At 37.5% G+C, this 16,136-nt stretch overlaps 1 protein-coding gene across 1 annotated transcript in view; it reads right to left on the bottom strand.

Annotated features, from left to right (window-relative positions):
• USH2A (usherin) overlaps window positions 1-16,136 on the bottom strand; it is a 682,897-nt gene that overhangs the window by 470,518 nt on the left and 196,243 nt on the right. The window contains exon 20 of the mRNA XM_032422367.1: window positions 8,869-9,099. Within this exon, the coding sequence (XP_032278258.1) occupies window positions 8,869-9,099 (231 nt within the window). The remainder of the gene's footprint in view (window positions 1-8,868; window positions 9,100-16,136) is intronic.

The raw sequence follows: 16,136 nt of genomic DNA, 5'->3' as shown, positions 1-16,136 counted from the left end.
TGCAAGTAAGGGAGGGCATTGCGGGCAAAAGCATGGATTGAAGACCCAGGCATCTAAGACAGCAAGGCACATTCAAACAGCGGGGACTGAAAGGCAGTCATAGAGCCAAGAGGAAACCAGGAGGTATATGGATGGAAAAATGAGGCTGGAAAGGTAAGCAGAAGAGTTCATGCAGGGCATCTCGATGTTGGAAACTACTGAAAAGTTTAAAGCAAGAAAATGGCAAGACAGATCATTAGTTAGAAAAACAGCCTAGATAAGAGTGAAACTGTTGGTATGGAGACCCACAACCGAGACCCGGATTAGGGAGTAGCTATAGGACCAGTGGATGGTTCCAAGAGATATATTGGAGGAAGAATGGCCAGAGAAGGAACAATGGATGAAATGTCAGAAAGGGAGTGAGAAATTATATTCAAGAAACTTCCCAGGTTTCTATCTCAGGCAATTAGTAATATTCACTTTGGTAGATAACCGTGGTAAGCACAGAAGAAGGAATGGATTTCCGGGGAGAAAAATGAAGGAAGCAGAAGCCAAGAAAGAGGCATCTGCATTCTTTTTCAATTTTCTGCCTGTTTGGGAGGGAAGATCATTATATCATTCATTCCCACAAATTTCCCACAAGTCCCTATCTTTCCTTTACAAAATTCTCCCAGGACTCCCTTTGTTTGTGAGGATGACATGGCCACCATTACCAGAGATGACTTAGGTGACCTGAATGTCTATAAGGGTGCTTGTCCCCCTCCTTCCTCCTTATGACTCTCTTTTTTTGCACTTAAGTTCAAAGAACTTCCAAACTGAGGCTGCTCCTCAGTCAAGAAAATGTACATAACTGAGTTTCCCTCCTTTTTTAAAAAAAAAAAAAAAAAGCTTTGAGAGAGAGAGCACACACGTGTGTAAGCATGGTGGGAGAGGGGCAGAAGGAGAGGGAGAGAGAGAATCTCAAGCAGACTCCCTGCTGAACCCCGAGCCCTACCCAGGGCTTGATTCCGTGACCCTGAGATCATGACCTGAGCTGAAGTCAAGAGTCAGACGCTTCACTGACGGAGCCTCCCAGGTGCCCCCTGAGTTTCCCTTCTTGAATCTCCAAACACCTGAGGACTATGTTTATGAGCTTCCTTCAATGTGTAGAACTTAAATGTGGCCTGCATAATTGCACTTCATATTGCCCCACTCAAATGGAATGCCTGGTGCATGATTTCATAAGACATTTCTTCAGAATATTAGAACATAGTTTTGAAAGATATGGCATTTTGGCATTGATATTATTTGAAATCTAATCTGAGTAGAAATGAAATTAATCTATACTCTCCTGTAGGTGTTATATTTATCCCAACAGACATAATATAACAGTAAGTATAGATCTTTAAATATCTTTAATTTTTTTCCAAAAAATATATATAAAATAATTCATTTTATTTGATTGTTTCATAGGGGCTAGTTTCTCTATCATTACTGACCATTATGATTCTTTTTCTGCTCACAGTTCCTCTTTCTACCTATTTAAGGATGAAAAGAAAACTAAAATTAATCTCTATTATATTGATGCTGAATGTCATTAAGAGATGGAGAATTTTTTTTTTCTTCAGCAAAGAAGCTTCAGGAAGCTTTTTAGATGGCTAACATATCGTAAGAAAAAGACATTGGACAATTTATGTAGGTAAATGTGAGACCACATAGAAAACCTGAGGACATAGTGGACACGGGGTGTTTGAGAATGTGGCATGAGAATGTGGGAACAAATGTGCACTGTGTATAGCAGGTGACCGTTTTGGTGTGATTGTAACAGAGAAGGAAAATGCAGACCCTTAAAGCTGATTCAAAGAGTTATCAACTAACAGAAACAGTTTGCACCAAATGTAAGTATTATTCTATCCTGTTGGCATGATCAATGCTGACTTGGCTTACTGAACACATAAATCCCTCTTGGGAAAACCTAGATGCTGTTTCAAGATATTTTCATTTATTAAGCATTACTGTCTATTTTGTTGTGTTAGTTCTCTCCGGTTTCTTTTACCTGAGCTAACCTGTACTCATCTTTAGGGTTTTGTCTTGGTTTTTTTTTTAAGATTTAATGTATTTATTTGAGAGAGAGAATGAGAGAGAGAGAGAGGATGAGCAGGGAGAGGGGCAGAAGGGAAGCTGACTCCCTGCTAAGCAGGGAGCCCAATGCGGGGCTCCATCCCAGGACTCCCAGATTATGACCTGAGCGGAAGGCAGACGCTTAACTGACTGAGCCACCCAGGCACCCAATCCTTAGGGTTCTTGGCATTAGGCAGAAGAAAGAAAAATGTACTGTTAAAGATGAAATTATATATTAATTTAAGAAACTAAGACTGGACCCTTAACCAAAAATAGGCAAACTATCAACATGACGTCTGTTCTTGTAAATAAAGTGTTTTTACCCAAAAAACTAGACTACCCTTATGTGTTTCTATATCACCTATGGCTGTTTTCATACCACCATGGCAAGTTGAGGTGTTGGGACAGAGACCTCATGGCTTGCAAAGCAGACAATATTTAATGTCTGGACATTTACAGGAGAACTTTGTAACCTCCTGCTCTAGATTGACACTGCACAAGTTAAAAGGCGGGGGGTGGAGGGAGGGTTCTTCATGCAAAGAGAAACTTACAATTTCATTCAGTTTGACCAGTGGAGAAAGACCAAACTGGTAAAAGAAAAAGTCATGTGCTGAGATGATTCTTTTGTGAAATCAGAGCTAAAATTCGAAAGTGAACCTGAAATGACTCCCACACCAAACCCACCATTAACATTTCAAACACAAAGGGACATGATGGAAATGGGCTTCAAAATGTGTCACTTTAAAAAATACAAGGGTTAAGACACACGCAGTCATAAATTGGCCTTGATGATGAATTTGGTGAATGGGGAGAAACGTGGTCCTTTCCCCTCCAGCGATGTTATCGTTACACATCTCCACGAAAGACGGCAAAAACAAAACAATTTTAACCCTTACTTCTTAATATCCCTCATCACCATGGGTTAGTCTGACTTCTGTGATTCTCAAAAGATAGGCATTTGGATCCTTGTCCCTACCAGTCCATACAGATACACTCAACCAGACATTCACACTCTCTTCTGATTCTGTCACAACCAGAAACACACTAGGAGCTTCTTTCTTCCCCAAGAGCCACTTCTCTACTTTGGTCCCAAGTTCCATGTTTACTCTTGCCTTTATTTTTCCGTATCATTACTGCCTGTTCATCAAACTGCTAGGCCATATAGTCAATTCATGTATTTTTTTTTCAATAACTACGACTAAGATCTAACATCAAAGGTAAAATAAAACTTGTGATTTAAATCTGCCTTGTAAGGACTTGGCATTTTATTTAGTTTGTTGTTTTTGTTGTTGTTGCTGTTTTGTTTGTTTTTTAAGCACTCTCTGGCAAAAGGACTTGCTCTCAGTCAGAGGACAACAAATACTGGGTACCAAGGGTGTTGAAGGTCAGAATTAATATGCTTTTACTAATGAGTCTATCTGATGTTTTCCCTGCTTGCACCTTCCCTATAACTGCGTATAATCAGCTTTCCTTTAATGAAGTGTTTAAAGGTCTCAACTCACTAGAAATAATAAATAATAATAAAGCATATATATCATAAAGTAAAAAAATATAAAATACATGCTTTTAAGGAATATTGATTCAGGGAGTTGCATTTCTCTTTTCATAGGTCGGTCATTAATTGCATTTCTGTTTCCTAAAGCATTCGAGTTCAGTCATTTTGGGGAAGGCAAATACTAGGAGACAAAAATGTATGACAATCATTTAGTGTCCTTGAACAGCATTATTATGAAGAAAGTGTACAGAGTTCTCATCTGCAAGATATTCAACATCAGTAATCACATTTCTCGTGAAGACAAATAAAAGGGAATTACATCCAGGTGCACATGTATGCTCATCTCCCCAGTGGTTTGCTACAAAGATCTCCCCAAAGGCAGTCCCTGATTTCTGGGCAGGGTCACCATAAAGGCAGTTTAAAAGGCTGGTGTGATTGGCATCTGGATACTACAATCGTCAAATCTCCCCCCAAATGATCATGGACCTGTTTTCGCTAATAGGAAGAAAAAGTGACAAGGAGAGAGAGGGTCACCTTTGGAATGCCAATCTGAGCGGTAGTTTAGTTTGCTGTTTTTATCAGGATCCTTTGGATTACTAGCGTTACATGGAAAGGACTAAATTCTTTGTATAAATCAAGTGGATTTACTCTGCATTCCTGAAAAAAAATGAGCATTTTTTTTTTTTTTCCCTCTGAAGACACAACGATCACCCTGTCCAGCTGCAGTAGGGAATGTTCTATTTGCTACTCCTGTTCTGGAAGGAGAAAGTACTGTTAACCCCATGTGACCAGAAGAATATTTTACAATGAGTGTTTACATTATTTTCTAGATATAATATTATGAACTTCTATTGAATTTGCTGCTTCTTTTTATGCTCCAACATAACCCAAGAATTGTATATCCATTTCTATATCAAGTATTTCTCTCCATATCATTTAAATTACCCCTTAAATTGTAAACATATTATATGAAAAAAATCATAACTGAACAATTTACTTGAAAATCTAGTTGTTTTTAAACTCACAGCAATAGCCTCTACTTTGACTTTTTGAAGCTACGTAAATATGCTATATTCACTGATTGGAATTTTAGAAGTTAGAAGCATCGGTCATTTAGTGCAATCCTCAATTTAATAAATGAGTATGATTAGACCCACAGAAAAATCATTTATCCAATGTTTCAATACTAGGTAGATTAATCTAACTATTTTTAATAACAAAATTAAATAACACATTTTAATATAGAAGCTGCATATTACTCATACCCTAAATAGAACATTTAGGTACACACATCTTACATTACGTGTAACAGCAGATGAATTAAGAGAATATTGATTTTAGAAATTTCAGAAGACTCTTAGAAAAGCTCCTGTCTCATGTAAACACTTAACAAACATTTGTTAAATGACTAACAGTTAATAGCTAAAGTTTAATGACTTCTAAGTAATCTGTGTGATAGACACTGTGCAGGGTTCGCAAGGTGGGCTATTGCCTTTCATCCTCACCTACTTCTAGACATGAGTATTGTAAGCAGTATTATTATGCCAATTTTAAAGAAAAGGAAACAAAGGCACAAAAACGATTAAGTGGTTTGTCTATAAACAATGGGGCCTAGATCTGAAACTTATTAGTCTGCTCCCAAAACACTCACTCCTAATTATAGAGAAGTGGGGAAGTTAATACCTGATCTTAAATTTATACTGTGATGTAAATGACTGATAATATACCCTTCCTGAAGATTAGATTTTTGAAAGAACACTTGTAGCCAAAAGGAAAAGGGACCAAAAACAGATCCTAAGAAAGCTATATCTGGTGAATTGTTCTGCCCAGAGGTAAATTTTGATAGAGTTCATTTACAATATAAAGCTAAGTAATTTATGATATTAAGCAACATGTTAGAACATATACTCATATTTTTGAATTGTTTTCATTATATCATATGAGATAAAAACATTTAAAGCAAATATGAAGAGGGGTGAGTTATATAGGAGATTCCCTTCTTGAACTGTAATACTGAGATCGTTTATATTGAGACTTTCAATACATTGTTCATGACTATGCAACATGCTATGAATGTATTTATAAGTCTTGTCATCAATGGGTGAAATCTAATTTCTTGTATCTATATATAACATGTACAGTAATATACATTACTGTATATTTTGTCTTTGAATATTATTTGATATCTCCATTCATATTTCAGGAGTCCTTTTAGTTAGAGTTTGATATTTTAAAATGAATAATTCAAAATAAAAGCAGATCTTAGCTCTTATAATTATTCACTTATTAAATATAATTAATCATTTTAGAGATTTCTAAAATTTACTCTTTAAATTTGCCAGAATATAAAAAAACTGCATGAAATATATAGAAATGTGAGTTGATAGCACCATTTGCATATAGCATTTCAGCTCATTTAAAATAATTTCATTCAGACATTAAGCATCAAGCTTCTAGGAACATTCTGGAATCAATTGCTATGGAAAGAAAAGTGATCCCTAGATGGTTTTGGGGATGAGAGCAAATAAATAAGGCCAACCCTATTTACTATTCATACCTGAAAAGCCAACAACTTAGAGACAAATCCAAAAAAGTTTCATGGTGTTGGGTAAGGAATAGCTGAGTGATAATTATTTTACCTCCCATCCTTATTGATTAATTTTAGATACTTCTTATTCTACAACTCCCAAAGAACTGTCCACGTATGCACCTTCCGTCCGCGGCAAAGCACCAGCATTTGAATCAGAAGCTTCCAATTCACATTTCAACCCTGAACTTGAGTAGCTATGGTACCCGAGTCTCACTTCCACTATACTCAGAGGGTAAAATTTCCTACCTACAAGCTTGTAGAGGGATTGAATTAAATAATAATTAAGTAAAACAAGCGGAAGATGCTAATTATACATGTACCTCTCTGCTTAGGAAAGATGCAAGCATATTTGAGAAAGCTATTGCACTGGTTTTGCAAACTTGTCCTAGCTTATTAATTGGGTAAACTTCATTTAACCATGGCTCAGCTCAATACAATTATTCAACCAACCCTGCCAATTGAACCAAAGGGTCAAACCAATGAATTGATGCAGACCCTGTTTAAAAGTTAAAGAGAACCTTAAAAGTAAGGCAAAGCTGCTAATAAAAAGGAGCTAGTAATGCCCCAGAACGTGCCTGAATGCAGAAGAACATCTTATTCTCTGAGAATCACCAAACCTCCAGGGAGCAGTTCAAGCCAAAATTGTGATCTCCCCGCCTTGTCCTTCAAATGATGTGTACTCCAAACACATTTTCTATGCAGCTGGAGGCTTTGTTATAGACAGAAGGATCTTGCTTAGTGAGGCCGGTGTTTATGGCCTAACTTTTTTAAAGAGGAATTTGGAAAACTTCCCAGATGCTACATCTGCCCCTAGCCCTTGCACCTCAGAGTATAAGGCCGGCTAGGGAGAGCGTGAAGATGACTAAATTTATTTTTTATTTTTTATTTTTTTTTAAACCAGTAACTGTACCTATTCTTTTTTTTTTTTTTTTAATGTTTTATGTATTTATTCATGAGAGTCAGAGAGAGAGAGACGCAGAGGCAGAGGGAGAAGCAGGCTCCCCGCCTAGCAGGGAGCCCGATGCGGGACTCGATCCCAGGACCCTGGGATCATGACCTGAGCCGAAGGCAGACGCTTAACCATCTGAGCCACCCAGGCGCCCAAGATGACTAAATTTATTAACGGTGGACGGGCCACTCTATCTTTCACTGCAACAACAGTAGGTGATCCCATCAAAAATCTGTCTACTGGCTAGCCAGCAAATCCGAGCAGACGTGCTTGCAGCAGATACACTCCGCTTAATGGAAACGAATGTTGTTTCCTTGAAGAAACACATTGCAAGCCAAATGTTGGACCAGGAAGGCAATTTCTACTTCCATTTGAGCAAAGGCTTTTCAACTTTGTATCTATAGGCTTTTTAACTTCCTTTTCCACATTACCTATTTTTTCTTTCTTTTCCTTCCTTTCTTTGACATTTACGAATATTAAGCAGAAGTTGAACACTTCATGATTGCTTAGTGGTTGAATATCTAATACTCAGTGAGGATTTTGAGGCACCAGGCCACTAGGTAAGCAGGCATTCACCTCAATGTATCTCTGCTAGGACATCATTCATTACAAATGTGCATCAGCAGCCAGCCTCACTTCAGAGCAAACTATTTACTATTTTAAATAAAAATAAAGCAATAATATTTGAGCCACATTTTATAGCTCAAATTCCACTTCATCGTCCTCAACACATGCAACATTTTCAAAACTATTTGCTCCAAAATGACTTTCTCTGGGATCGAATGAATATCGTTATGAGTTTGCCGAATCACATGTATCTTATATTTTGTACATTTTTTTAAAAATTAGGAAAGGGACATATGCAACATAAATAGTTACAGTTTTCTGCAATTATAGTGAAATAGTGCTTTTAGAAACTCGAATTCGGAAAGGTAACAGGACTTCTGGAGTACTATAGGACCAGCAAGACCAGGAGCTGGGTGAGACAAATGAGGCAGGTTTATAGAGCCCTGCAAGTGAGGGATAGAGCCTGTCTTCATTGAAAATTTTGGCATTTTATTGGGGAATTTTTTGGCATTGATTTTCATTTTTAAAAATATATCACATGAAAATAGTATTTTTGTTGATTTCTGAGGTGTTGTGTGTGTGTGTGTGTGTGTACCCGAAGCAAGCACCTCACTTACCCATACTGCCAACATATCCATAGAAGGTACGTTTCCCCAAAATTAGTTTTTCCCATAATGTTCTCCAAAAAAACCTACTGATAGTTTTTTGCTTAAAAAAAGTGACAAATAAGGATCAGGCATACTAAGCTAAGCAAAGTTAGCTTTCTTATAATTGCTTTTAGAGGTTTTAATAACCTGATGTATACTGAGAATCTCCCCAGCACGGGGCATTTCTCAAACTCATCTGCCTACAGAAGTCTTTTTCTATAGAGTAGGTAAAGTAGTCTGAGGAATACATTCTGGTAAATGGTGTCCAAGAGTCATTTCCAGCATATACTTTGATATAATAAGGCTACCTTCCCACATCTATATTTTTCTTTTCTTTCTTCTACTTACCCACATCTCCCCACACAGAATACTAAAAAGATGGACAAATTGACACATCAAGATGAAGTTATAAAAGGTCTGAATTAATATTTCTGTGAAATATTCAGGCATAGTAAAAATTCACTCTGAAGGGATATCAAAATAACAAGAAACACCTTGGCGCTTAGCACCTCCTCAACAGAGTGATGTCAAAAACACTTACCGGTAAAGTCCGTATTGACTGGGTGTGTGGAACTGGGAAATTTATAATATCCATTCCCTATGAAACGAATTCCTTTCATCATCATGGCCGTGGGAGCTGGGAGAGATGACTCTTTTCTTTCCAGCTGATACACAGGAGAAGGTCCATTGAGTTCTTCAGGTGGGAGCCATCTAACACGGATGGTTGTGCTGTTGATTCCTTCCACCACAGGAGGTTTCAGTTGGGTTGGTGCTAAATGTCAAAAACACTTGTTACATTCAAGAACTTAGCGTCTATCTCTAGACACAGTTATTCACACACAGGTACACATGCACTTGTGTACATCATACTTGAGATCAAATCAGTTGTGGTCTCAAGTCTTTACATGGCTCTAGGAACTGAAGACACAATAGAGTTTATCTTAAATGTGACTAAACACCATGAAAAAATAGGTACCATAAAAGTTTGAGGATTAAACAAAATTGCCTCTTGCAGATAATTTCTCTATTCTTTCTCACTCAGGAAAAGACATTTCACATTATAGTCTGTTCACTATAGTCTGTTGACCCAGATTCCCTTTACCAAGCTGGTACCACAATGGTGCAGTGTATCTGTCTCTAATGGCTCATGGTTGCTCCCTTTTCTGGAAAATTCCCTTGCCTGAGTGGACACTATCTCACCCAGAAGCTACAAGATCCCTCATGAAACCTGCAGTCTGTGACTAGCCGTGACTACCGCCAGTGATTACTGATCACAAAGGGCAGAGCCCCTCGTCTTAACATGGCTTCAACTTATGGCCGTAATTCACAGAGGCCAACAAAGTAAAGGAAATGATTGAAATGGTCTAATTCGTGAGACGAGAGAGTGTGGGGTCTGCAAAGAACCCGGCCATGGTGAATAGTCACTAATTTATGCCAGCCAATGGATAATGCAGGAACAATGACCCAAAGTTGCCAGATCTTTTACTTTGTTAACCATAGTCATTTATGTGTAATTTTTCTGATTTTTTTAAGCTTAGCAACTGGTTTAAATGAAAACAAACAAATAAGCAAAACCACTCTGAAAGCCCAACAGAGCATCCACAAGAAGAAAAGGAGCCTGTGAGCTCAGGGGTTTATGAACTCCGGTCTAGGTTCAACAGACTCAGGGCAGCCCCCTGTGCCCTAAAATGACCACAATACCTCCAGGGCCTGTGCCTAGCAGCAGTGAATGCCCAGTGCCCAAGCACACACTGAGGCCTTGGTATACTTCGAGGTCCTGGGACCTTGGTAATTCTCTGGAGGCTTCTGGGAAACTCCAGGAATGAGTAACAGAAATAGAGATTTTCCCGACAACCTGCTGGAAAGGGGGTCAGGGTAACAACTGAGTTAATAAAAATAAAGTTTTGTTTTGATTTTTCTTCTTTTATTTTTATTTAATTTCAAGTTAGTTAACATATGGTATATTATTAGTTTCAGGGGTAGAATTTAACAATTCATCAGTTGCATATAACACCCAGTGCTCATTACATCAAGTGCCATCCTGATTTTTCTTCTTAAACAGTTGAGTGTGTAGGCTGCGATTCATTCCCACTCTAAGTGGTTTGGCTGGATTTGAGAGGTACCATCAAAGAAAGGAACAAATGTTATTATCACCAAGCCTACTTTTTCAGGGTCTAAACCAAAGCTGTGGACCCTTAATTTACACCTTTGTTAATATAGCCTTCTGCATACACAAAGTCTTTCCCTGTTTCAATAAACATAAATTAAATTGATATGAATACAAGAATTGATATCCTTAAACCATGAAAGCCAATTCACCTTAAAACAGCTTAGAACAAGTACTATCTGTTACTTTCTAGAAAGCTCGGCCAGCTTTCCAAAGAGAAACAATTAATTGTGATTCTATTTTAACTTTTCGTAAAGTAGAGGGCACTTAGCAAAATGTTCATCAACTTAGAAAGATAATTAACAATTCTGTTCATCTTCTGCCACTACAAACCATGTGATGTTTTTATTTTTATATATGTATGGATCTGTAAATTTTATGCATTATTTCCTTTAGCATTCCTTGCCAAAAATAGTAAATGGTGGGTTCTCAAAGATTTCACTCTACAAGCTATGCCCCATCTTCAATAAAATCCAAAACAAAATAAAGAGCTGACCATCTAGAAATTTCTCTCCCCTCAAGTTTCTCGTCAGTGTTTGGAATTCCATTCCTGTATTAAAATTTAAGCACTGGCTACGAGCTTAACAGGGGAAGAAGGATTGTCAAAAATTTTTGAGTCCTGGGTTCAGGGAAGCAATGGAGGACCAATTACATAATTTTTTATTATCTAAAATTTGCTATTTAAAAGCACAAAAGAAGGGTGCCTGGATGGCTCAGTCAGTTGAGCATCCAACACTTGATTTCAGCTCAGGTCATGATCTCAGGGTTGTGAGATCGAGCCCCACGTTGGGCTCCGCACTCATTGTGGAGTCTGCTTGAGATGTCCTCTCTCCCTCTCCCTCTGCCCCTCCGCCCAGCTCTCTCTCTCAAGTAAATAAATAAATCCTTAAAATAAATAAATAAAAGCACAAAAGAGGGATTTTGAACTCTTCTATTTTCTATATTCCACATAGGATTCTCTAGGGTTCTGGGACAAAAGGATTTGACATTTTAATTTGAAGAATACCATCTATTCCAATGATATCTAATGGAACTTTCTCTAATGATGGAAATGTTCTAGATCCATGTTGTCTAATATGGTAGGCATTAGCCACATATGGATAGTTAGCACTTGATATGTGGTCAATGAGACTGAGGAATGGAAGTTTACATTTTATTTAATTTTAATTAATTTTATTTTAAGTTTAAATAGTCATAAATGGCTATCATGGCTACCATACTGGATAGCAAAGATCTAGAGAATCACAAACTATACATTTTTGGTGCATTGAGAATAGGATTTCCATTTTAACTAAATATTTAGAGAAATTAAGAATATACCTCCTGTACTTCTAAAGAACTAAAGAGTTTTATCCTTGTTTAAAAGTAGCCTCTTCTTCAAAGTCCCATTTGCTTGACATTTGGTATTCCTTTACTCCAACCACCCAGCTCGTTAGGGATAATGGTGAGGTTTTGTACCACTATGGTATTCAGAATCCCTTACCCCATTGATAGCATAATCCAAAATTCACTTCTTAATCAGGAATATAAATTCAGAGTCAAACAAAACAAAAGGAATTCCAGCAACTCAACAGCTTTTTAAAAAATATCTCCTAAAAGTGAGAGTGCATTTTTTTTTTAATTTGGCAAAATGATTATAATCAATAAGGGCACTTTCACTGAGACTCCACTACAATTAATGTTGACTGTTTAAGTTCTAACAAGTAGTGGAACACTTCTAAATTCACAGGGGAATTATTCCACCAAGCAATTAGACTATTCTTAGGAAGTCAACTACAGAGAACGAGTCAAATTAGAGTATATTTTTCTATTCTCTTGCTTAAAAAAAAACCAAACAACCTTCCAGCTGGTATGTTGTAGTTTCACTTGGAGGAGTCAACCCAGCCTGTTTGAAAGGGTGAGCACCCTACTGAGTCATTATCTTCAGAGTTCCCTTAAGACCAGAGGGGGAATTTTCAATCAATTAAACTAGACTGGTCACACACACACACACACACACACACACGTAGAGTGATGAAAAGAAAAATAGATATTCCTGAACTATTAAACACACTCACACAAAAACAGACTCACTAAGAGAAAGGAGGTATAAAGGATTATTTTTCGGACTATCAAAGTAAAGGGATTATAGCTATAACTTTGTTAATCACAAAACAGTGAATTAAGAGACAACATAGAATAATTGAAAGGACTCTGCAGACTTTCAGAGATTATATTTTACTTTTTAATTTCCAATTCTGCATGACTTAGAAAAATCACCTTAAATTTATATATGCCTCAGTTTTCCCATCTACAACATGAGGATAAATTTTCATAGAATACCTTGACAATAACTGCTTTTAAAAATAATATATATATGTGTATATATATATATATATATATGTTGGCTAAACACATAATAATAAAAAAAGAAAAAAAACATATATATATATATATAATTGTATTAGGTTTTACAAAGCAAATTTCTAAACAAATCCAAGGCACTATTATTATTAGCCAATAACATCTTTCATATTACATATTATAAAAGGATATAATTCATCCACATTCAAAATCCGTATTTACTCAGAAAATCCTCTTATAGCTGTAAAGCAGAAAATAGATCTTCAATATCCATCATTTCAAGGAATAACAACATACAGTCTGTTTCTACTTAGAATAAAATTACAATGTTTTTGTATTTTTCTGCAACTTCTTTGTATCCAGTTCCCAGCCTAGCTTCTCTATTTATAAATATTCTTTTATAAAAAAAAAATATTCTTTTATAAAAAGCTCTGATAATAGACATTCTTCTTTATGCTGCATTTATTACTTTATAATCTAATTAATAGCATATCATAATGCATAAATTTACATGTGCAAAATTTATGTAGTGTGGAGTTTGAGTGTCATAGGATAAGAACAGAAGGCTAAATGAGCAGAAGCTCTCGTTGATGGCAGCTCTTTAAAATCAAATCTCTTTATTTGTTTTCAAGCAAGAGTTTGTTGCCTATGAACACTGCACGGCAGTGTCAATACCTTAAAACATTGTCAACTTTCTATTACAAAAACGGGAATCCAAGAATGAACGGCCTTTTTATGTTTCGGGCCTATGTGGGGAGCAGACTAACATAACACATCCTCAGGCACTTTATCAATAGAACAAGATTTTGACTTTTCCTCAGAAATGCAAAACTGTCACGAGAAATGTAAATTGCCCAAACATGGCTAGGCCAGAACGCCTATGGAAGGGCACTGGGTTCAGGACCTAAACAAGAGATCCAGGCCAGGAAGCCAGGATGTCTCAGCTGGCGACCACCCTACTGAACTGCTCTCCAGTCAGTGTCCAGAAGAAGAGAGAGGATTCTTCCCTCAGAATCTCAGAAATCAGACAGCCTTGCCTTGTTAACTGTCTATTCTCTGACTGGAGAAACAAGAACAAAATCTCCTTTACCATTTCCTCCTTCTTGGTTTACTAGTCTCCTTCGAGAGAGAAGATGTACAGTGGAACCGATGTGGAAAGGAGAGAGCTGAGCTTCTAGACCGGCTCTGTAGGTCCCTAGTTATGGAACACGGGCTACTCCAGTGTTTGGTCTCTCTGGTCCTCAGTGCCTCATCTGTTGAAGGGCACGATAGACCCGATTGTGTCTTCTGGTTTCAAAATTCTATGACTGAACATTTTCAAGCAGCGCTTCTCAGTGAGAAAACCAGAAGGCAGGCTGGACACACGACATACGGATCGTCTCAGCCGTCCAGGAGGCCGGCTAGTTTATCCCCTTCAGCTCTGAGCCGTCTTGTTTCTTTAACTGGGCGTGGCATACAAGTATTACGATTTCTCTATGTGTTCGAGGACATAAAGAAAGGCCAGAAAGCACTGCTTTTAGGGGATTTAAGGGAAACCGCCTCCCTGGTGAATCAACGCTACCTTTCCCAGCTGTTGTTCTGGTGATCATCAATAATTTGCACGTAACTAGCATCCTAGCTGGGCAGAGGAGAGGATCCATGTGCTCTGAACCGCACACACAGTAGCAGTGAGGACAGTGAGCACTGTTCCCTAAAGCCCACCATTAATAAAAGGTAGCTGCTTGGACTGTAATTATGGCATCCTTGCTACCCAAACTTGAAGCTTTTATGGGGCTTATGCAATTAACTACTTAAATGCATCGTAACACTAGCTTCTCTGACAGCAAAGTATTGATTTTTTAATCATTTTCAAGTCTCTTCTAGCACAAATAAATGTACTACAGTTACAGTTAATGCACTGTGTACATGCATTAAATGCCGGTGTGACACAATTTATTATTTTGTGATATACAGAACTGAAGTTTGGCTTCTCAGAAATAAGCATCACCGATCCAATATCAGTATGGAAACTACCACTGTCCTTGATACTCCAATCCTCTAACTTCAAAAAGCTAGAGACCTTTGTTAATAGGATAGTTAGGCTTTAAAAAAGAAAAAGAGGGGGTGCTGGATATAAATCTTTTATATATGTCAGTGTAGGAGAAAATTAAAAATAGTCTAACAGAGAAGATACAGTTTATATTTTCCTAAAGGTGTCACTGTGGGACCTATGGCAACTTTGTTCAGATGAATTTTTGTCTATTTAATTTCTTTCCATGTACTTATTTAGGGTACATCTATCAAAATATTTTACATACTGCAGTCTCTCTGATCCAGCCGATTTTTACGTATTCTAATTGTGTTGTTTTAACACCTTTCTGTCGATAACGCATTACAAAGCTCAGAGACTGTTTTAAAAAGTATGATTTCTGCATGCCAAAAAGACCAGCAGAGCCCCTAGTAAAGTCACATATCTGAATGCAGACCTGGAGACAGAGGTCATTACGTGTTTCACCAACAAGCCTTTTCCTCGGGTGCATCCACACATTCACAATTAAAGTTGGTGAGTAGAAAGCAGTTAATTTTGTTTTGTTAGAAATAATATCATTTTAGTTTTAGCATCTAAGACAGATGCCAGCATTTCACTCCGAACAGATGGTAATTCCATCTAATAGTGCATCTCTGTATTAGTAAGGTCTGTTGTGTATACAAACAGTAATAAACAGTAGGTAAGGATCAAAATAAATTTTAATTGTTGACATTAAATTCTGGCAGCCACAGTTCTAAGGCTGCAATATTCCTTTTTCAAATCTGTCAGATTTACTAATGCCGCAAAAGCTTTGCCGAAAGCTGCCACATCCCAGTTTCAGTGAAATGGTTTTTGCATGCCACCAGTTATGGATGTCTGCACCACGTTATCTGTTTCCATACACTGAAATGATTGTTCAAGAACAACATGGAACTGGTCCTACCATCCATGTGATGGTCAGCCAGGATTCCTTTTAGAATGTTCCTGAAGGACGGAGCATTTCATTAAGAGGTTAGTATAAAATGCTACATCCAAATTGCTACATGATGCGTTAACAGTATTTCCACAGCCCCTTTCCCACCCTGCTCGGTAAGGGTCTCCCATTCAGTATTCATTTTATTCTCTTCGCAAATCTGGGCATTCCTGAACTTCTCTGAAAGTGACATCATTCCTTTCATTTCGTTTGCTTTGCCGGAGTCTGAAGGATTTCCCTGACACTCAGAGCTCCCATCAGCTGCGCTCCTCCATAGGCTTTGCTGTGGATCAAGTGTGCCAACAAGCACCAATTTGG

Source organism: Phoca vitulina, unplaced genomic scaffold, assembly GCF_004348235.1.
Source record: "Phoca vitulina isolate PV1807 unplaced genomic scaffold, GSC_HSeal_1.0 scaffold26, whole genome shotgun sequence".
Classification (NCBI taxonomy): domain Eukaryota; kingdom Metazoa; phylum Chordata; class Mammalia; order Carnivora; family Phocidae; genus Phoca; species Phoca vitulina.
This window is presented reverse-complemented; position numbering and strand designations above follow the sequence as displayed.